Below are 20,172 nucleotides of genomic sequence, written 5' to 3' on the forward strand. Positions count from 1 at the left end.
CGTTGTGGGCCATATCTCAAACAGCGATGAGTTGGAGTACAGGAAGGAGATAGAGAGCTTAGTGGAATGGTGTCATAACAACAACCTTTCCCTCAATGTCAACAAAAGAGCTGGTCATTGACTTCAGGAAAGGGGCGGTGTATATGCACCTGTCTACATCAATGGTGCTGAGGTCGAGAGGGTTGACAGCTTCAAGTTCCTGGGTGTGAACATCACCAACAGCCTGTCCTGGTCAAATCACGTAGATGCCACAGCCAAGAAAGCTCACCAGTGCCTGTACTTCCTCAGGAGGCTAAAGAAATTTGGTTTGTCCCCTTTGACTCTCACCAACTTTTACCAATGCACCATAGAAAGCATCCTATCTGGATGTATCACAGCTTGGTATGGCAACTGCTCTGCCCAGGACCACAAGAAGCTGCAGAGAGTTGTGGACACAGCCCAGCGCATCACGGACACCAGCCTCCCCTCCTTGGACTCTTGTCTTTACCTCTCGTTGTCTTGGTGTAGCAGCCAGCATAATCAAAGAGCCCACCCACCCAGGACATTCTCTCTTCTCTCCTCTTCCATCGGGTAGAAGATATAGGTGCCTGAGGGCACGTACCACCAGACTTAAGGACAGCTTCTACCCCACTGTGATAAGACTATTGAACGGTTCCCTTGTACGATAAGATGGACTATGACCTCATGATCTACCTTGTTGTGACCTTGCACCTTATTGCACTGCACTTTCTCTGTAGCTGTGACATTTTACTCTGTACTGTTACTGTTTTTACCTGTACTACATCAATGCATTCTGTACTGACTCAATGTAACTGCACTGTGTGATGAATTGACCTGTACGATCGGTTTGTAAGACAAGATTTTCACTGTACCTTGGTACAAGTGACAATAATAAACCAATACCAATACCAATAGAGGCAAGAGTGCCCCATTATATTTTTGTCTACTGTAACCCTCCAAAGTCCCTACCCACTTCCAATTCTGGCCTCACGCACGTTTTAATTTATAGGTCTCAATTCTAAAAAAGGTACAAGAACAGAGGTTTGGGGGAACATGTACATAGTTTGTAGCAAGACTGGTTGAGAAAGTGATCAAATGAGTGTCTGGAATCTCGAGGTATGGAGCATAAGAGGAAGGAAATTCTGCTGAACCATTATAAAACACAGGTTCAGCTACAACCAAAATATTGTGTCCAGTTTTAGGTGCTACCTTTCAGGAAAGATGTGAAGGCTTTGGAGAAAATGCAGAAGAGATTTACCAAAATGTTTCCAGGAACAAAGAACTTCAGTTATGTGGATAGACTGGAGAAGCTGAGGTTGTTCTCATTGGAACAGAAGAAATTATGAGAGAATCGGATAGAAATATTTAAAATCAGGAAGGATATAGGCAGAGTAGATGGAGAGAAATTCATCCCCTCGGTATAATGGACCAAGGACCAGTGGACATAGAATGAAGGTGAGGGAACCAAAGATGACATGAAGAAACATTTTCTTCCCCACACAGTGAGTGGTTAAGGTCTGGAGTGCACTGCCAGGGGTAGTAATGAAGGCAGATTCAATTGCAGCATTCATAAACGAGCTGGATAAGAACTTGAAAGGAAATAATTTACTGCATTATGGGTAAAGGCAAGACAGTGGGACTAGATGGACTGATCTTAGAGCTGGTACAGAGTCAACAGGCCAAGTGTTGTAAAATCACTGAGGACAATCCACAGATCCATAATCAGATAAGAACTTCCACACAGCCAAAGAAGGATAGGTGATCAACAGTTGACAAAGAGGCAAGCTTTGCGTTGGCTTGGTGGATCGGTGAGAGGTGACAAGTAATGGAATGGAGAATGTTAAGAGATTCAGGGAGAGAATTGCAGATTTTTAGATTCTCATCCACATCTTCAAATCCTTGTCTTCTGGGCCTTGTTCCTCACTACATCTTTACCTCCTCCAATCCTGCAATCCTTCCTGGTGCAGCCCACTTCCAGTTCCGGCCTCATGCATTTCTAGTTTTAATTGCTTCACCAATGGCACAGACCTGAAGCTCAGTGATGGTTTCTCCCATCCTCCACCTCATGGCTCAATGGCAAATTGTGCCTCATAATACTCTTTTGAATACTCTTGCAACATTCCACTATATTAAATGTGTTATCTATACATTTATTCCTCAATATGGCTGAAACCAATGGTGGGACAAAGGCAGTAGAGAATACTTAAGTGGTCAGAAATGTGAACTCTGGCAAATATTTATTGACCTCATTCATCCCTAACCGCTCCTTCACCATCCTTCCCTCCAATTCCCTTATCTCTAGCAACCTTATGATCACACCATTTTGATCCACCTTATCTTTACTCGTAAGCTTTCTGACAAGACAACTGATTGCATTAGCGGTTACAACAGAGAAAGGCTAATTTAACAAGAAGATTTCCAAATTGTCACTAAATGGCTGCATCTGTTCAGGTAATTACAAAATGAAAATTCTTACTACATTCTCAGAAACACCAGCACACATGCAGTTAAATATTAGCTTCACAGTTTCTACATCCTTAACTCAATGAAATATCTATTCACAAATAAGAGATCAAGTCATTTTTTTTCAATAATACACCCTCCGCCTTTCACCTTGAGATCACTGGCCTATTGTGGAGGGTATTAATTCAACCTTGGACTTTGTTCCACATTGAGTGGTCAAGATTTGTAATTCTACTGTGAGATCAGTTGTACCAGCTCTTTAAAAACCGACCTTCATCAAGAATCATTAGCTTTTGAAATGATTTTGTTTTATGCTGTTGGATCTTTTTAATTAACTAATGAATTAATAGCATGATGTGAGCACCTTCATTGCTGACTGTAGAGATTCAAGAAGCTGGCTCACCACAAATTTCTCAGGAGTATTTTGGAGTTCGTCATTAAATGCTGACCTTAACTGAAAGAAAAGGAGAGAGGTTTTCCAGCCTTCTTCACTTCCGAATTAGTTTTGATCTGTTTATTTGCTCTCCCAGGATATTATATGATATTCAGGTGATGTTGGGAGTCAATAAATTATGGTCCATAGGGTACCATGGCTGAGAATGGATACACTGGATGGACTATGAAGGTTCCTTCACATTCATAATTTTTTGTATGAAGTCAGCTTTACTCTGAGCTTAATCCTGATGTGAAAAGTTATAGGTTCAAGCCCCACTGTAGTAATTGGGACTACACTTACAAATACTTTACAGGTCTTTTAACAATCATGCTTTTACAAAGGACCTTATCCTGGGAGAGCCAATGGGCCTTGTAACTCAAATTTTCATTGGTTGTTCTAGCTCAACGTTTCTCCATTTACATTGCTCCTTATTAGCAGAGTGAGTCACATAATACCCCCCTCTGCAGATATTGATTGGAAGTAGCTCGTAGCAGTTATGCTCCAATAACCTGGACCCTTTGTGACAATGTGGAAGCACCTTAAAATTCTCTGGATAAAAAAAAACATACAGTGGAGTTCATCATAGCTTCTGCAATCTCAAGGTGTGTCAAGCTGTCTCCAATATCTGACATTGGTTTGAAAAATTTAATAGTTGGCCATTGAACCGCCTTACCAGACAAGAAGGTACTTTTGATTACTTTGAAATGTAATGATTGATATTGATCTTGATAGTGACACAGCTTACTCCTACCTCGGTAACTTTGCCTGACCCTACTCCTACATCAGCTCCCCCATTAGAACATAGAACAATTGCAGCACAATTCAGGCCCTTCGACCCACAAAGCTGTGCCGAACATGTCCCTACCCTAGAAATTACTAGGCTTACCCATAGCCCTCTATTTTACTCAGCTCCATATATCTATCTAACAGTCTCTTGAAAGACCCTATCGTATCAGCCTCCACCACCGTTTCCGGCAGCCTATTCCATGCTGAAAACTTCATCTGTGTTTTGATTACCTCCACACTTTCCCAACGCTTTACCAGCTGGCCTCAGAATTTGCAGCCTCATTTGAAACTTTACAACATATCTTAACTTGGTCCAAGCCCCATTCACCCATCACCTGTGTGCTGTTTATTTAATCTAGTCTGGCAAGGCCTTGCTTTGTAAGTTCCCCACCTATTTATGGAAATATAGAATTATAGAAAATTTATGGCACAAGAAGGAGGCCATTCAGCCCATCATGTCTGACCCAGTTGAAAAAGAGCGAACCAGCCTAATCCCACCTTCCAGCACTTGGTCTGCAGTCTTGCAGGTTACAGGTTTTCAAGAACACACCCAAGTACCATTTAAACCTGGTGAGATTTTCTGCCTCTATCGCACTTTCAGGCAATGCATTCCAGATTTCTACATACTGCCTGAAAATATTTTTCCTCATTTCCCCACTAATCCTTCTACCAATTGTCTTAAATCTATGCATCTTTGTTTTTGACTCCTTGGATTAGCAAACTAGATCCTTTGTATTTGCTCTTTTAAAACCCTTATAACGTCCCTCTATGCTGTGTCTGTATGATCTTCCCTAGTCCTACCACACTCTCAGTACTTCTTCAATTCTGATCACTTAAGCACTCCTAATTTTCTTCACTCCACCAGTAGCAGTGTCCCTTCAGCTGGCTGGGCCCTAACCTCTGGAACTCCCACTGAAAAACAGCAATGAGTGTTATGGGTAAATTCTGGAGGGGACTCCAATCCAGCTGCCTTCAAATTTGCCACAAGCACCTTGCTAAACAAGCCATTAATTGGCCTGTGGACTCATTTAATGAAATTGAAATAGGAAGACAGTTAATTAACAAAGGATTCTCTCCCACAAATGGTAGTCTATGCTAGATCAATTGTTAATTTTAAATCTGAGGTCTTCAGGCTTTAATAAACCAAAGGCATTTTGGGATATGGAGGAACCTCCCTCCCTGACTCCCCTCCGTTAATATGACCTTAGAAACCTCCTTCTTTGACCAAGCCTTTCCATCTGCTCTTATAGTTATGTTTATGTCAAATGTTGTTTGATAATACTTCCGTGAAGCAGTTTGTGGCACTTCACTACATTAAAGTTGCTACATAGATTTGTAGTTATTGGATCAAAGTGTGTCAGATGCTCCTGCAAAGTGATTTGTTTTGGAATACATCCATTGGTCTATGGAGCTACATGTGGTGGCCACTCAATGCCAGTGATCCTGTCAATCACCTGAGAGTTGAATACATAGTTCATTTTGCCTTGAATGTAGTGTTTTGAGGATAGTCCGAACAATGATCTACTGATCTTCAATTACACCAGTAGCTGAAGTTTAACTCCCACTGGTGTAATTGACGATCAGTAGATCATTGAAGCTGTTGACCCGAAATGTTAACAGTTCTTGCCAGCAGAGGCTGCTCCACCACTGAGTTCCTCCAGCAGATTATTTGTTGCTCCAGACTCCAGCATCTGTAGTCTCTTGTATTACTATGTTTCACTTTGAGGACTGACACTCTAGATAGTCCATCAGTAGTGGAGTGGATAGCCAGCCTGGGTTATATGGGTGAATTACAATAAACGGGACTTTGACCTTGAATCCTCGAGGGGAGTCCGGTCCAGCCACATTCTAACTTGGGAGGTGTACCTCGCTAACTGAGCCAAGCTAATTGGCCTGGGATCATTTGATGAAATTAAAACTGGAAGATAGATGAAGCAGGATGGATGAAACGCCAGGCATGGACAATCGATGTCCTGGAGTCCAGGGGTAGAAGAGTTAAAGTGCATGAAGCTTTCTCGTCCCCAGAAATTGTACTGGAGGAAGTGCGCTTTCATTTTCTCTGCCAGGAAATAGAGGCATGAAATAAATATTGTCCTGGGTAAAAGACATAGCTCTGCGTACGGGTTCGACGCGGGCATTTGTAGTCCCCAGTTTGCAGGACGAGGCTGTCCTCTGACAAGTGGAGACAGGATTGATGGGCGATACAATATCCCGCCTCCCACTGAAACTCTTGGACGGAATAAGAGGACCGGGCGTGCAATCTTGTGGAAGGAATTCACTGCATTCGAACTACCACAGATTGCTGAGAGGTGTTTCGCATACATCGGGGCGCGGCGAAAGGCTCCTATATTGTTCTCACCAAGGATAAATATTGAAAGGCAGATTGTTGACATCGCCCTCCAAGCTATCTGAAGAGTTTGTGTTTGCACTTAGATTGATATTGGACCGAACAGCCGACCGCCTCTGGATGTATTGGAGGTGAGTGCGTTGTTTCTGAAACTTTAAATACTTCTGAAAGTTCAGCGGATCAGAGCGAGAGTAATTTTCTGACTTTCAGTTATGCTGATTATCATGTTGAGACGCTCCATCTACGGAGGTTGAGTACAATTTGAAGGTTATCTGTACAATATTTGCATACATGTTATACACCTCATGGATGCGCCTGGTATTATAATAACTGCCCAGAGGGATTAATATTCTAGAAAGAGATACATAATATGAGAGAGGGAAGAGCACACATACAGAGCAAAAGGCTGGGACACAGACTGACAGAAACAGGCACACACATGGAGAAATAATGACTTTGGGATACTCGCACAAATACATACACACACGGAGACAGTTCCAGATACGGACAAACACACAGGTTGGACAGAGAAAGCGAGACGCAGACACGGAAAATAGGAAGAGAAAGACTGTGATGAAGATACAGCACCGAGACTAAAGGCTATAACTATAAATAGAGGCAGCAGTGCAGAAGTATAGAGGGAGAACTAGAAATAAACACAAGCACAACGACAGATGAACAAGTACCCCCCCAAAAAAGCTGGTGGCAGGGAGAAGTTAGACAGAGTGAAGACACAGACCAGAAGCCAGGGTTGATTCCCTAACCAGGCATGTTTGGTGAGAAGTAGCACTCACAGAGAACAGAGGAGACCACAAAAAGACAGCCCATCATGTTCCCCTTTATTCACTCACAGACAAGAGCAATGCTAGTCAAATGACAGAATACCAACAAGGCTGTTGTATGACTCTCCTTGTCTGCGGCTTCATTGATTTCAAGGGGAATTAGTTGGCATAGTGGCCGGAGGAAGAGGCAGTAAAGAGGGTGGTCTGTACCATAGCTCCATGTTTAGTGGCACTGATCATAAACTAATTTTCTCTTCACGGGCTATAGCTTCCTGACCTCCAGTGCACCCTGTGTGTCCATGTGTGCCTACCCTTGACAAAGATACTTGACTGGCAAATTATCCCTCAGGAGGTTTCATCAACCCTCATAATTCAACAAACCTTATGTGATGCCTGGTTAAATTTACTTACTTGTTGTTTGGCAATACCAGTGGATCAGGTTATTAGTTAAACTGTTAAAGAAAAAAGACAGTATTCTGTAGGCTTTTGAATCAATTTCAGATGTTAAAGCAGAGGATGTTGGTTGTACTGGGAAAATATTTGGAATTTTATTGCAAGTGGGTTGGATATGCCCCTGTAAGATGTTGTTTGTAGACTTCAAGTAAAAAATCCCATTAGTTCAGACAAGTGGGAGTTGGGAGGAAATAACGATTCAAGCAACAAAACAACTGGTTGACTTTATCCTGCACAGTCTCCCTCATCCCATGTTGTGTCAAATAGTTGGGAATTAGCTGGCAATAATAAAGACTTGCATTATATGAATTCAGCACACCCAAAACACTTTACAGTCAATGATGCTCTTTCTAAATGTAGTCACTGTTGTTATAAATTAGTTGTAATTTTAAGAAACAACTAACCAAGCTTTCACTAATGAGGAAAAACTTGGGAGTGCAGTTAATGCTGGCCTTCCCCATGATTCCCTCATTCCAAAGATACTTATTCAATTTTTAAAATTAATAGAAATAGAACTGAACATTAAACTGTAATAGTTGTGAACAAGGCAAGGCTTGCATTCCACACAGGCAGGTGTTGATAAGCCCTAGGTATCGGTTGAGAATCAGCACCAGCTTGTGAACGCTGAGCAGATTTCAGTTATGCAGCCAGATCTGTGAGTGGCTAATGACCACAGGACAGAGTTGTGTGATTGTGAATGGAATTCGATGCACCCTCATACCGTGGAATAAGGGCATCACAAGGAAAGGCAGCATCAACTGCTTCCTTAATTTTCTCCTCATTTATTAAAATCAGTTAAAGTTTGATATATTGTTTCTTAAAATTACAACTAATTACTGCAGCCAAATTCTGAAGATGTCAGAGAATTAAGTACTTTAATGAGGCTAAGGTAATTCTTCATTGAGTTGCCCACTGTAAACCTCTTTAACTTTGCAATTGGCTAAGTATGTTTTAGGGGTAGTTTGTTGTGGTGTAAAAGGGGTTTCTCTTTGATACGGTGTGGATAGCCAACTAAATTTTTTGTTTGGATTACTGCTGCCTGTTTTTACATTTTGGAATTGTAGATCAATTGTAGACCAAAAGTTTCACCATACTTACTGAAGATTAACTCGTCCCAGTTCCAACAACATTGCATAATCTGTACCTTAAGGGCTCTATTTTGGTTTGTGGGCATAAATTCAGATTTTTCGGAGGGTATAATTTGGGAAATTACCAGTGTTGTGAGGCAGCTGCTAGTTGAAATGAAACATAAAATCTGAAATAAACCAGAAGGTGCGCAGCAGGCTGTTTTGTATCTGGAAGGATTAAGAGTTGTTAGCTTTTCATGCATAGTCTCCTTGATCAGAATTTTGTTTCAACAATCAGTCCCTACCCAAAGGACAATCTCATCTTAACTGCTTCTAGAGGTTGGTAGAGATACTTCGTATTGCTAACCTTTTGTTTCACAATTGATTTCTCATGCCAGATACAGCTAAAATTATTTACAACAGCCAGACACACAGAGCAATCCCATAGCCCCTGAGATGATTTAGGCTGTAATGGTTCTGTGTGATACTTGTCTCCATTTAGTAGCCAGGGTGCCCGAGGCACTCAGCCTTGGATATATTGGTGCCTTTTGGATGAGAAATGTTAAGCTGAGGCCCTCATCTGCTCTCTCAGGTGACCATGAAAGATTCCATGGTGTTACTCCAAAGAAGATGAAGGTGTTTCTACCTGGGTCCCTGACCAATAGTTTCTCTGAATCAACAGCAACAGAGCAGATTATCTGGTCATTTTTACCATGTGTATTTCTGGGAACTTACTGTGGACAAATTGAATACTGTGTTACCAGCTGTTCAGAAGTACTAAGTTGTTTGCAAATCATTTCAGAAGATCCTGAAGGTGCCAAAGAAATGCAAGTGTATCAAGTTTTTAAACAAGCGTGCTCTAAATTGTGTTTTTTTATGACTTTGCATTGTCACTGATCTATTTTCTTGGGGCATGAAGTTCATGGAACATTGCACAGTATTGTTAGGAGCTTAATGAATTGATAGTCCATGGACCAATCCTTCTCTGTGGAGAGAGAACTGAATGCTAGAAAAGCATTGCTTTATGGGTAAATGTTAATGATATGGAATTGGACGTAGAGCACACAAATTTAAAATTAGAAGATGACACAAAACTTGAATGTCTGGTAAACAGTGAGGAGAACAGCAATAGTGCTTGAAGATAGATGTGCTAGTGGAATGGATATTCACAAGGCAAACATCCCTAATGTATCTGCCTCCACCACCTCTGCTGGTAGAGGTGCCAGATAGATGTTAAAGCAGGATAACATGTTGGCACAACATCGTGGGCTGAAGGGCCTGTACTGTGCTGTAATGTTCTAATCTAATGGAAAGAACTGCAAAGTGGTAAATTTTAGTTGGGAGATTAAGTAAAGGCTTTGGTGCAAGAGCAGAAATACTTGGATGTATATATTCACAATATTTTTAAAGATGGCAGGAAAGGTTGAGAAAACACTTACAAAAGCATGCAGGATTCTGGGCTTCGTAAACAGGCACAGAGTTATAAAGCAAGGTGATTGTGTTAAACTATAATATACCATGTTTTGACAATAACTCGAATATTGCCTCCAATTCTGCTCACAGGAGGGTTATGTAGAAAGGGTATAGAAAAGATTTGGTACAATTGGACCAGAAATAAGGGACTTCATTTGTATGTATAGACTGGAAAAGTGAGGTTGCTCTTCTTGGAGCAGTGAAGTTTGAAAGAAGATTTGATAGAGCAAGAAAAACAAATTTCATGTTATTTAAGTCAGTGATAATAAATCTGATTCTGAGAGGTGTTCAAGAAATGAAGGATTACTTGAGATAAATGGCACAGAAACAGGACACTGGTCCACCCAGTCCATGACAATTGTGTTCCATTCAAACCTCATCCCTTCTTTCCCTATCTAAATCTATCCACGTAACCCCTCATTTCCTCGTTTCTCTAATGCTTTTTTTGGTGTTCATGCCATTGCCTCCCTGTGGAAGTGAGTTCCTCATTCTTACATTGGGTACAGAAGATTCTTCTGAACTTCGTACTGAACTTCTTGGTGACTAGCTTACGTTGATGGCCTCTTCCCCCACTCTGTCAAATCCTTCCATCGTTTTCAAGACATTCATTAGGGTCACCCTTCTACCTTTTCTCAAAGGTAAGATTTAGGCAGAGTGAAAAAAGAAAAACTGCTTCCATTGGTGAAAGAGCTGAGAACCAAAGAGCAACAATTTAAAGTGTTTGGCAAAAGAACTCAGGATTGCCAGAAGGAAAATATATTCATGCGGCAGGTAGGTCATAGTCTAGGATTTGCTGCCTGGAAGGGCAGTGGAAGCAAATTCCAATAGGGAATTGGTTTATTACTTAAATAGGAAAAAGTTGCAGGGTTGTGGGTAAAAGAATGGGAAATGGCACTGACTATATTGCTCTTATACAGAGCTGGTGCAAAATCAGTGGGTCAAATGGAATCCTGTGCTGATTGTATGTAAAACATTGTCAATCTTAAAGAATTACCACCACAAATAAAAGAGTAATGTGGATATTGCTGCAAGTAATCTTACAGGCATTTAAAAAGCAAGGTTGAGTATTCTTATATTCTTTGAACATTTTGTTATTTACACGTTAAAACATTGGAGATGGGCAAATGAAATGCTGTTCTTTAGGATTGGGGGTTATGAAGTACTTTCGGAGGATCAGAATCCCAGCCCTGAAACCTTCCACAAATGATGATGCAGGTAGCATCGCTGTCTCACACCTGGGCTCAATTCTGACCCTGGTGCTGCTTGTGTGGAGTTTGCAGGTTCTGGTTGCGATCAAAACAAAAAGCACTGGAGGAACTCAGTGGGTCAGGCAGCATCTACAGAGGGAAATGGACAGTCAACATTTTGGGTCGAGACACTGCAGTTCAGATGAAGGGAATTGGAATTGGTTTATTATTGTCACATGTAGCGAGGTACAGTGAAAAACTTGTCTTGCATACCGTTCGTACAGATCAATTAGTTACACAGTGCATTGAGGTAGTAAAAGGTAAAACAGTAACAAAGTGCAGAATAAAGTGTAGCAGCTACAGAGAAAGTGCAGTGCTGGTAGACAATAAGGTGCAAGACCATAATGAGGTAGGTTGTACAGTCAAGAGTCCATCTTATCATACTAGAGGACCGTTCAATAGTCTTACAACAGCCGGATAGAAGCTGTCCTTGACCCTGGTGGTACGTGCTTTTGTATCTTCTGCCCGATGGGAAGGGGGAGAAGAGACAAGGTCCAGCCTGAAATGTCTCCTGTCCATTTCCCTCCATAGACACTGCCTGACCTGCTGAGTTCCTCCAGCACTTTGTGCGTTGCTCCAGATTCCAGCATCTTTAGGCTCTTGTGCCTTCATCCTGCTTGTGATCACACTGTTAACTTTCCTCCCATTGTAAAACAAGTGCTTGCCTTCCTCCCATATCCCAACAATATACTAGTTGTTATGTTATCCAATTATTGCAAATTGTCCCTAATGTAGGTGAGTGGAAGGAGAATCAGAAGGATATCAATGGGCATGTGCGAGAGAATTTGGTTACAGGGAAATTAGGGGGAAAGTAGAATTTCTCTGAAAGCTGGCATAAACTTGATGGGCCAAATGGCTTTGATCTATATCATTATGAAATATGAGAATATGTAATGCTGGTGACAGACAAATTTTGATCTGGTCTACAGAGGATCCTTTGCACGATAAGTTGCTTGATGCTTTAATACCACAGAGCTGTACCTTTAACAACCAGAGTTGATGACTGTGGGAGACAAGACTTAGACAAGACTTGGACAATCCAGGAAAGAGAAATGGGATCTGGGTCTCCTCCTACTTGCTGTAATTTTAAATGTTATTGCCAACAGCCAATTTCCTTTTTATTTCTAACCTCTGAAATATTGAACTAGTATTTATGAACTAAATTTTTCTAAAACCTCTCTCCTCAGGTCAGGAGCATCAGCGGAAGGAGTTCAGTTGAAACATTGGACGTTTCCTCTGCCCAATATGTACAGGGCACATGTGTGTCGACAGCGCCCTCTGAAGCTTAAAGTGCATCAGTGCACACAGTAGATTCATTGGACCAATGCCTACCAACACAGGTGTAAAAATGTCTTCGGTCAATACTCCTCCTGTGAATGACATTATCACTCTGCATTATAATTATTCAGGAAAATTGCACAGGAGGACAGACAGAGGCTCCATAAATGCTAAGGATATTATAATTCTCCTGGCTTGTATATTGATTGTCATTGAGAATATGATGGTCCTGGTGGCCATTTGGAAAAACAAGAAGTTCCACACGAGAATGTACTATTTTATTGGGAACCTTGCTCTATCGGATCTCTTGGCTGGAGTGGTCTATCTAATCAACAACCTTATGTCTGGTAACCGTACTCTATCCTTGACACCAAATCTGTGGTTTATCAGGGAGGGCAGCATGTTTGTTGCCTTGTGTGCATCAACCTTCAGCTTGTTGGCCATTGCCATTGAGAGGCACATGACCATGGTGAAGATGAGGCCTTACGACTCCAAGAAGCAGTACAGACTCTTCCTACTTTTGGGGGCTTGCTGGATTATCTCAGTCCTCCTGGGAGTCCTGCCTATTATTGGCTGGAACTGCATTGGCAACCTCAAGTCTTGCTCCACAGTCTTACCGCTCTATGCCAAAAGCTATGTGGCCTTTTGTGTCACCATTTTGACAGTCATCTTGCTAGCCATTGTGATCCTCTACGTCCGTATCTACCGGCTCGTCAACTCCAGCAGCCGCAAGGTCAAGACACGGAAAAGCCCCAGAGGCAACCAATCAGAGAGGGCCATGGCTCTCCTTCGCACAGTCATGATTGTCCTGGGTGTCTTTATAGCCTGTTGGTCACCGCTCTTTATTTTCCTGATGCTCGATGTGGCCTGTGACCCCAAGCAGTGCACGATCCTCTACAATGCTGACTGGTGTGTTGCCCTGGCTGTGCTGAATTCTGCCCTGAACCCCATCATTTACACTCTGACCAGCAGGGAGATGCGGGGTGCCTTCTTCAGGTTGCTCTGCTGCTGTTTGGTGGGCTCTAGAGTAGCCAGAAACTTGCCAATAGCACCGACTGTAGACAACAGCAGGAGTAAGTCCAGTGGGAGCAACTTTAACAAGCCTAAGGAAGAGATCGACTCCCCAACCATGCTTATTTCAGCATGTATAGTCAAAGCAAGTGACTTTTCCCTGGAGAAAGGGAAATCATGAATATTCTTGCTGAATAATCCAAAAGCGCATTTACCTGTATTGGGACTGTGATTTAAAGACCATTGAAATCAGTGTTTCTGTGTCAATATATAAACTATTAGTATTACATTGTACAAACAGTACAGCATCACAACAGTGTTGATTACTATCACTTGCTGAGCACATGGTGACTGTATCAGGTTTGTCGATCCTCTAGCCCAAAGGTCACCATATCTCAAGTGTAGGGAGTGGTGATGAGCAGAGTACTTACAGTGGGCTCCCTGCATGTCTCGGTTTCAAACTCACTGAATGGGGGAGGGGTCCGAGATGGAAGATACTGTAGTGATGGTAACAGGTGGAAAGTACGATCATTAGGCAAGCAAGGACAAGGACAAGCACAGGACCGTGTTGGAAGGTCATCATCCTGAAACTAACTGTTTCGCTCGCTTTCTAATCCCACTTCACATTTCCAGCAACCACAGCATTCTTGCCTTGGTGAGTGGTCTGGATTGTTTTTCTGACCCTTAGTCAATAGGTTTGCTAACTCTATCCATCCAGGCAATTGGACTGGGATCCAGAGGGTTGGCAGTGCATTGGAGAACTGTGCAATGGCTTTGGGTCAGGGCAAAAATGGTCCATTAGTCTGCTTAATAGGCTGTCAGCTCTATTTGGCACATTGGGTCTACGAGAGCATCACATTTGTCCAATTCCCTGTCAAGTGTGATACCTGCCATGATTTAGTTTATGTGCACTTTGCTTCACATAACAGAAAAGAGAGTGTTTTTTGGTGAGGGATTGGGTTGGCTACTCTAGAGCCCACCAAACAGCAAACAGGATCACAATGGCTCGCAAGATGGAACCTAGATGTGCTTATGCACAAGTCACTGAAAGGCAACATAGGTGCAGCAAATAAAAAGGTTGTTTGCCCTTATTGTGAAATGTTTTGAGTACAGGAGTGGGGAAGTCTTTTTACAATAGTGTAGGGCTTTGGTAATACCACACCTGGAATATTTTGTGCAGTTTTGGTCTCCTCCTCATAGGAAGGATGTACCTGCCATAGATAGAGTGAAGGAAGCTTCACTACGTTGGTTCCAGGGATGGTGGGTTTGCCATATGAGCAAGGATCAAGGAGACTCGGACTGTGTTCTTTAGAGCTTGGAAAAATGAGGGAAGATTTCATCAAAACTTACAAAATTCTTAAAGGGCTTGAAGGCTAGATGCAGAGAGGACGTTTCTCCTGACGAGGGAGCTGAGGGCCAGGGGTAATGGTCTGAGAAAAAAGGGTAGGTCATTTAGGACTAAAATAATGAGAAATATCTTCATTCTGAAGCTGGAGAACCTTTAGAATTCTCTACCCTGGAGAGCTATGGTATCTCGGTCATTGTGTTTACTCAAAATAGAGATTGATGAATTTCTGCGCATTAAAGGAATATGGGGACAATGCTGGTAAATGGCACTGAGAGGGAAGATTGACCATGATCTTGATGAATTCTGGAACAAAACTGTAGTGTTGCATGACCTGTTTCTGCTCCTGATTCTATGTTCCCTCTACCCCTGCAATTTATTCTCACACATGCCCATAAACTTCCCATTGAGTTTTTTTTTGCCATCAACCTACACTATGGAGTAATTAACACTAGCACTAGCACATCTTTAGGATGAGCCATGAAACTGCAGGACCAAGTATGTCATTGAGAAAACATACAAATCCACATCTGGGGTCAGGATTCAACCATTGAATTCAATGGTCACTTTATATTGAATTAACATCAGCAGTGAAACAGGTTCATCCTTTCACTGTTCAGGGTAGGATGAGGGAGGAGCGATTGACAAGATGGCTTGGACAAATGGTTCACTTTATGTCCATGGTGGAAATTGGGAGATACGTAGAAAACCAGAGCTAAATTGGCAGAGAGAAGTTAGTATTGTTGATATAAATGTATGCAAGAGGTAATTGGGTGTATTTCCAGGGAGAGAAAGATTTAAGGGTTTTGGTGAGAATTTTAATAATAACACTGGTAACAGCATTCAGCTTTGGTCTTTACATTCAGCATAACCCCTCCAGTTGTTCCTCACTTGCCAATCTTTATATAGGGCTCTCTCCCTAAATTTTCCCTCTGCATTTTTTTGGCCAACATTCCTAAACTTTCTTAAATCCTCTTCTGATTCTCTCAATGGCTTCTTTACCTGTTGTTCATGCCTCACTTGTGCACACTATGGGCACATGTGTAAGCATTTGAGGATATAGTGTGTATTTAGTTTGTCCCTTTAAAAGAGCGCACTGCTTGTAAGTGCCAATACAGGATCTGGAAAAGCTTAGAGAATGTTATGCTCAGAGTCCCATGCCGTTAAGAAGGGTGCACCAGCCACAGTCTAACTTTTGGCTTGCAATGGGTACGAAAACTATTATGTAAAAGCAGATCTTGTGGATTGGCACATTTCCAATCCACAAGGTCTGCTTTTACATAAGTTTTCATATAGATGGTTTTAGTAAATCCTCCAAAGGGACTGTTTATTGTGCACTATTTATTAATTATTGTGATTACATATTTTCTGTTGAGCCATGTAGAAATTAACTTTTTATCAGCAATGTTCATTTTGAATTGTACATGTGTTAGTAGTTTAAAGTGTGTAGCTGGTAATGGAGGCCATATTAAATGGACTACCAACATACTGCATGTAAAGGTATTACTGTATGACAGTGTACACGTGTGAGACAAAATGCACTTTCATTAATAAAGAATCTGTGATAGATTTATTCTACATTTTGTAGTGATTGCCTCATGTAGTTAAAAGATGACGATAGCTCTCTGACTTAAATCATCTGTACTGATGTAATAACCTGCCATTCCCAGGTCTAGACATTAACAGATTCTTCAATTAAGAATTAAGATCTTTATTAGTCACATGTACATCGAAACACAGAGTGAAATTCACCTTTCGCATAGAGTGTTCGGGGGGCAGCCCGCAAGTGTCTCCACGCTTCCAACACCAACATAGCATGCCCTCAACTTCCTAACCTGTACGTCTTGGAATGTGGGAGGAAATTGGAGCACCCAGAGGAAATTCATGCAGACACGGGGAGAACGTACAAACTCCTTACAGACAGTGGCTGGAATTGAACCCGGGTAGTTGGTGCTGTAATAGTGTCACTGCTTCATTTGTCTGACCTGATGCATTTTAATTAGAGGAATTCCTTATGATGTTAATTCTACAATATGCCTACAGATATACACAAGATGTACGTGTGTTTATACATATATCAGGTGCACAAGTACGTTTAGAATTTAAACAGCCTTGTCAGTGTCAGCTGAGGCTTATCAGATAGCACTGTTGATTCTGATTGAGTTGGTTGCGGATTCAAATAATCACAAGGAGACTTGAATACAAATTCCAGGTTCCTGTGGGTAATTGGAGTGCTACAGAGTTGGTGGTGCTATTTTCCAAATGACACATTGAACTGAGGTCCCTGTCACCAATGGGAGTTGAAGATTCCTCACCAGGCTGATAGGTAAGGACAAGATTGTGGTGGGCCCAGATACTTCCTACTGTCAAATAGCTTGCTGATCCAACTGATGGAGCATTTCCTAGTTTTCATGTTCTTCAGGAGAAATGGAGAAAGGAGTCCTGAAAGTCTCTGCACTTGTTTCTGGTGTTGAACTTTGTAAAATGTGAAAGCCACAGAATGGGAAGAGGAGGAAATAAAATAATTGAGCCTAGAAAATATTTTTTACCCTGATTTTACTGAGAAAGACCATTGCTGTGCTTAGTGTTAATGGTGACTTGGATTCCCACAGAAAAGACATTAAGGTGGTAAACACTCAGAAATATTCCACTAAAATGAGAGTTGGGTGTTGATGGGAAACACTCGAGTTAGTGCAGATGTAGACACTTTGGTTCATACCAATGACAGACTGGAGTCAGTCCTTAAAGGCACATTCCCTATTGCAGATAGACAGCAGAAACACACTCACTGGTTGCCATGGAAGAAGAAGAGGCTTTAGAGGGCAGGGACAGAGCACCCAGAGATTGAGATTGAGACACAGGATTGGGATGCCTTCCTGACATGGCTGATACAGATGTACTGTGGGAAGGTAGGCACTTTCTGAACCTGCTTCAACTATCGCACACTAAGGACTCTCATCTCCAAGCTCTTGTAGGAGGCCATAACCTCCACTCTGAAGATGATGTGCACCTCTTCGGTGGGTTGGGTGACGCTTCCATCAGCAGCACCTAGTGGTGCAGGCAACAGCTGTTGGAGGGGAACAGAAGGAGGTCAGACAATGTCTTGCTGCTTCTATGCAGACTAGTTTTGATTTAGGGGAGGGCTGGTCTCTATCACACAGGGAACCTTGAGGCTCACAGGGAACAGCGACATTCCACCACTCGATGAACAGTGAGATGCCATTCACCGGCAGATTGTTGCCCTCACTGGACGCTGGGGTTCAAGCTGTTCTCCAGGGGCAAAAGGAAGCTGCAGATGAACAGTTCACTGTTCTGTGCCAGGGAGAGATGCACCCGTAAGCAGATCACCATCCAAGAGGAGCAGAGGTAAGACATGGGAACTGCAGGAGCAGCCACATGATGTTGGCCCTTCCCCACCACTCAGACCCAGCTCTATCGTGAGCAGAGCGCTCCTCAGATTGTGCAGGGAGCTGACTCCAAGAAGAAGATTGAAGAGAGTAGGGTCCTGTGTCTGAGGGTCTGCCAGTCAGCTCAACTCCGAGTCTTGAGGTTGAAGTCATGGTGGAGCACTTGAGTGCCAGCAGAATATTGCATCATTGCCCCATCCCTGAGAGGTCACCTGGTGTGCAGGCATGGGGCACTGGTGTTCTCCCCTCAACCCCTCCTCTACCACGTCGTGAAGGCATCAATCACCTCCCACCATGCATGTCCCACAGCCAGCTGTCCCAAACCAGTCCATCAATTAGCCCTGGACCACAGACCGAAGCCAGTCCATCTTGGGCAAAAGCTTCCGGTAGTCCGAGGACATTCCTGTGGTCTCATGAGGGAAGGGAGCAGCCTTCCAGCAGCCAGATTACAACCACAGAGAGGACACTGTGAAGTAGGGCACTACAACCCATGTGTAATGTAGTGCAATGAGAAAGGCACTCAAGTGTTAAAGTTTAAACACAAATGTAATGATTTTTGATGTTTTTGTTAGAAACAATTCTATATTTTTTATATGGGTGGGTACATGGAACGAGCCGCCAGAGGAAGCTGTAGAGGTGGGTACAATTACAATGTTTAAAAGGCATTTAGACAGGGACATGGATAGCAAAGATTTAGCCGGATCTGGGCCAAATGCAGACAGAATCAGGTTTATTATCACTGTCTTATATGAAGTAAAATTTGTTGTTTTGCGACAAATGGGACTAGCTTGGACAGACATCTTGGTCGGCATGGATGAGTCGGGCCGAAGGAGCTGTTTCCATGCTGTGTAACTGTATGACTCCATGACTCTATGCCACAGTTCAAATGCACTCTTGTTTAGTGCGAATCATGTCTTCATGTCATGGAAGTTTCCACACGCCTGATATATTTTGGGGTGAACTTTAAACGTTAATCGCTACAGAACACCTGGAACTTCAAAACCAGGTTTTCTGCTTTATTCTGGTCTAACAGCAAGGTACACTAATAGTGCTTGCATCATATTTACACAAGATGACTTCATCTTATCTACATTTTAAAAAAAAATAAATGAATCATAAAAATTATCTGTGACGGGGCCTGAATTTCTCTCACAGAAGTAGAACTCGATCCATTGTAACATATGTAATATTGATTGGTACCACTTTAAGAATTGGGGCATGTAACTGTGCTGTCTTGTGGATACATTGTTGAATGCAGAATTTTCTTGAAGTCTATCTGCTTGTATGGAAGTAAGCTCATGATAGAAAATGCTGATTTGCACAAGGTAAGTTATTTTATACGTTAGGCATCTTTGCCTGTTAGTTTAAATTATTGACTTTCCTCCAGTGTCATAGAGAATGATGAAAGAAAGATATTTATGCAGCCACAACCTTCTCACAGCTGAGCCTGAGCCAAACTATTTAAACTCCACATCTAATTTGTCTAAGTTGTTCCACTAAAGCTCAATAATGAGACATGACAGAAGAAAGAACGGCAATTGATTTGCTCTCAAACCTTGCAACTTGTAACGTTAATCAACAGATATGGACCCTTGTTCAGATAAAAGTCTTGCTTTCCCAGCTGTGGCCATAAGGGGGAGGTACAGTTCAAAAGTTGATCATTCTTGGTGGTTTTCCAATTAATGTTGAATGGAAAGTTGAATTTGCAACAACGGGTGATATCACATTTAATAAATCTATTTTTGGTAAATCAAAATGTTTACATTAATACTAATAAAGGCATAACTGATTAAATTGGCCCCATTCTTCATCCTGTTTATGTTGACATTACTTATTTCTTCCCTTTCTCTTTAACTCTGCAGTCCTCATTACTGAATGTTCTGTCCTCTTTATACTCTACTATTGGAAGCCATGCTATTAGCAGCTTAGGTTAATGTCTTGAAATTAAATTCCTCAGCTGCAATGGTTAGACTTGAACACTGGTCTCCAGCTTAGGTTCTTATATATTGCTCCATTACCGTAATAATGCTGCTACAAGAGAGTGAAAATACACTGACCCAGAATGCATGGCCTGTAA

General features: G+C 42.0%; 1 protein-coding gene across 1 annotated transcript; it reads left to right on the forward strand.

The window, feature by feature from the left end:
* Nucleotides 1-5,473: 5,473 nt before the first annotated feature.
* Nucleotides 5,474-16,245, forward strand: LOC127582668 (sphingosine 1-phosphate receptor 3-like). The gene is made up of 2 exons (XM_052038185.1): nt 5,474-6,163; nt 12,242-16,245. The coding sequence occupies exon 2, from the start codon at nt 12,379-12,381 to the stop codon at nt 13,522-13,524; it is 1,146 nt and encodes a 381-aa protein (XP_051894145.1). The 5' UTR covers nt 5,474-6,163; nt 12,242-12,378; the 3' UTR covers nt 13,525-16,245.
* The last annotated feature ends 3,927 nt before the right edge of the window (nt 16,246-20,172 follow it).

This window comes from Pristis pectinata, chromosome 24 (assembly GCF_009764475.1).
Source record: "Pristis pectinata isolate sPriPec2 chromosome 24, sPriPec2.1.pri, whole genome shotgun sequence".
In the NCBI taxonomy this organism is placed as follows: Eukaryota; Metazoa; Chordata; class Chondrichthyes; order Rhinopristiformes; family Pristidae; genus Pristis; species Pristis pectinata.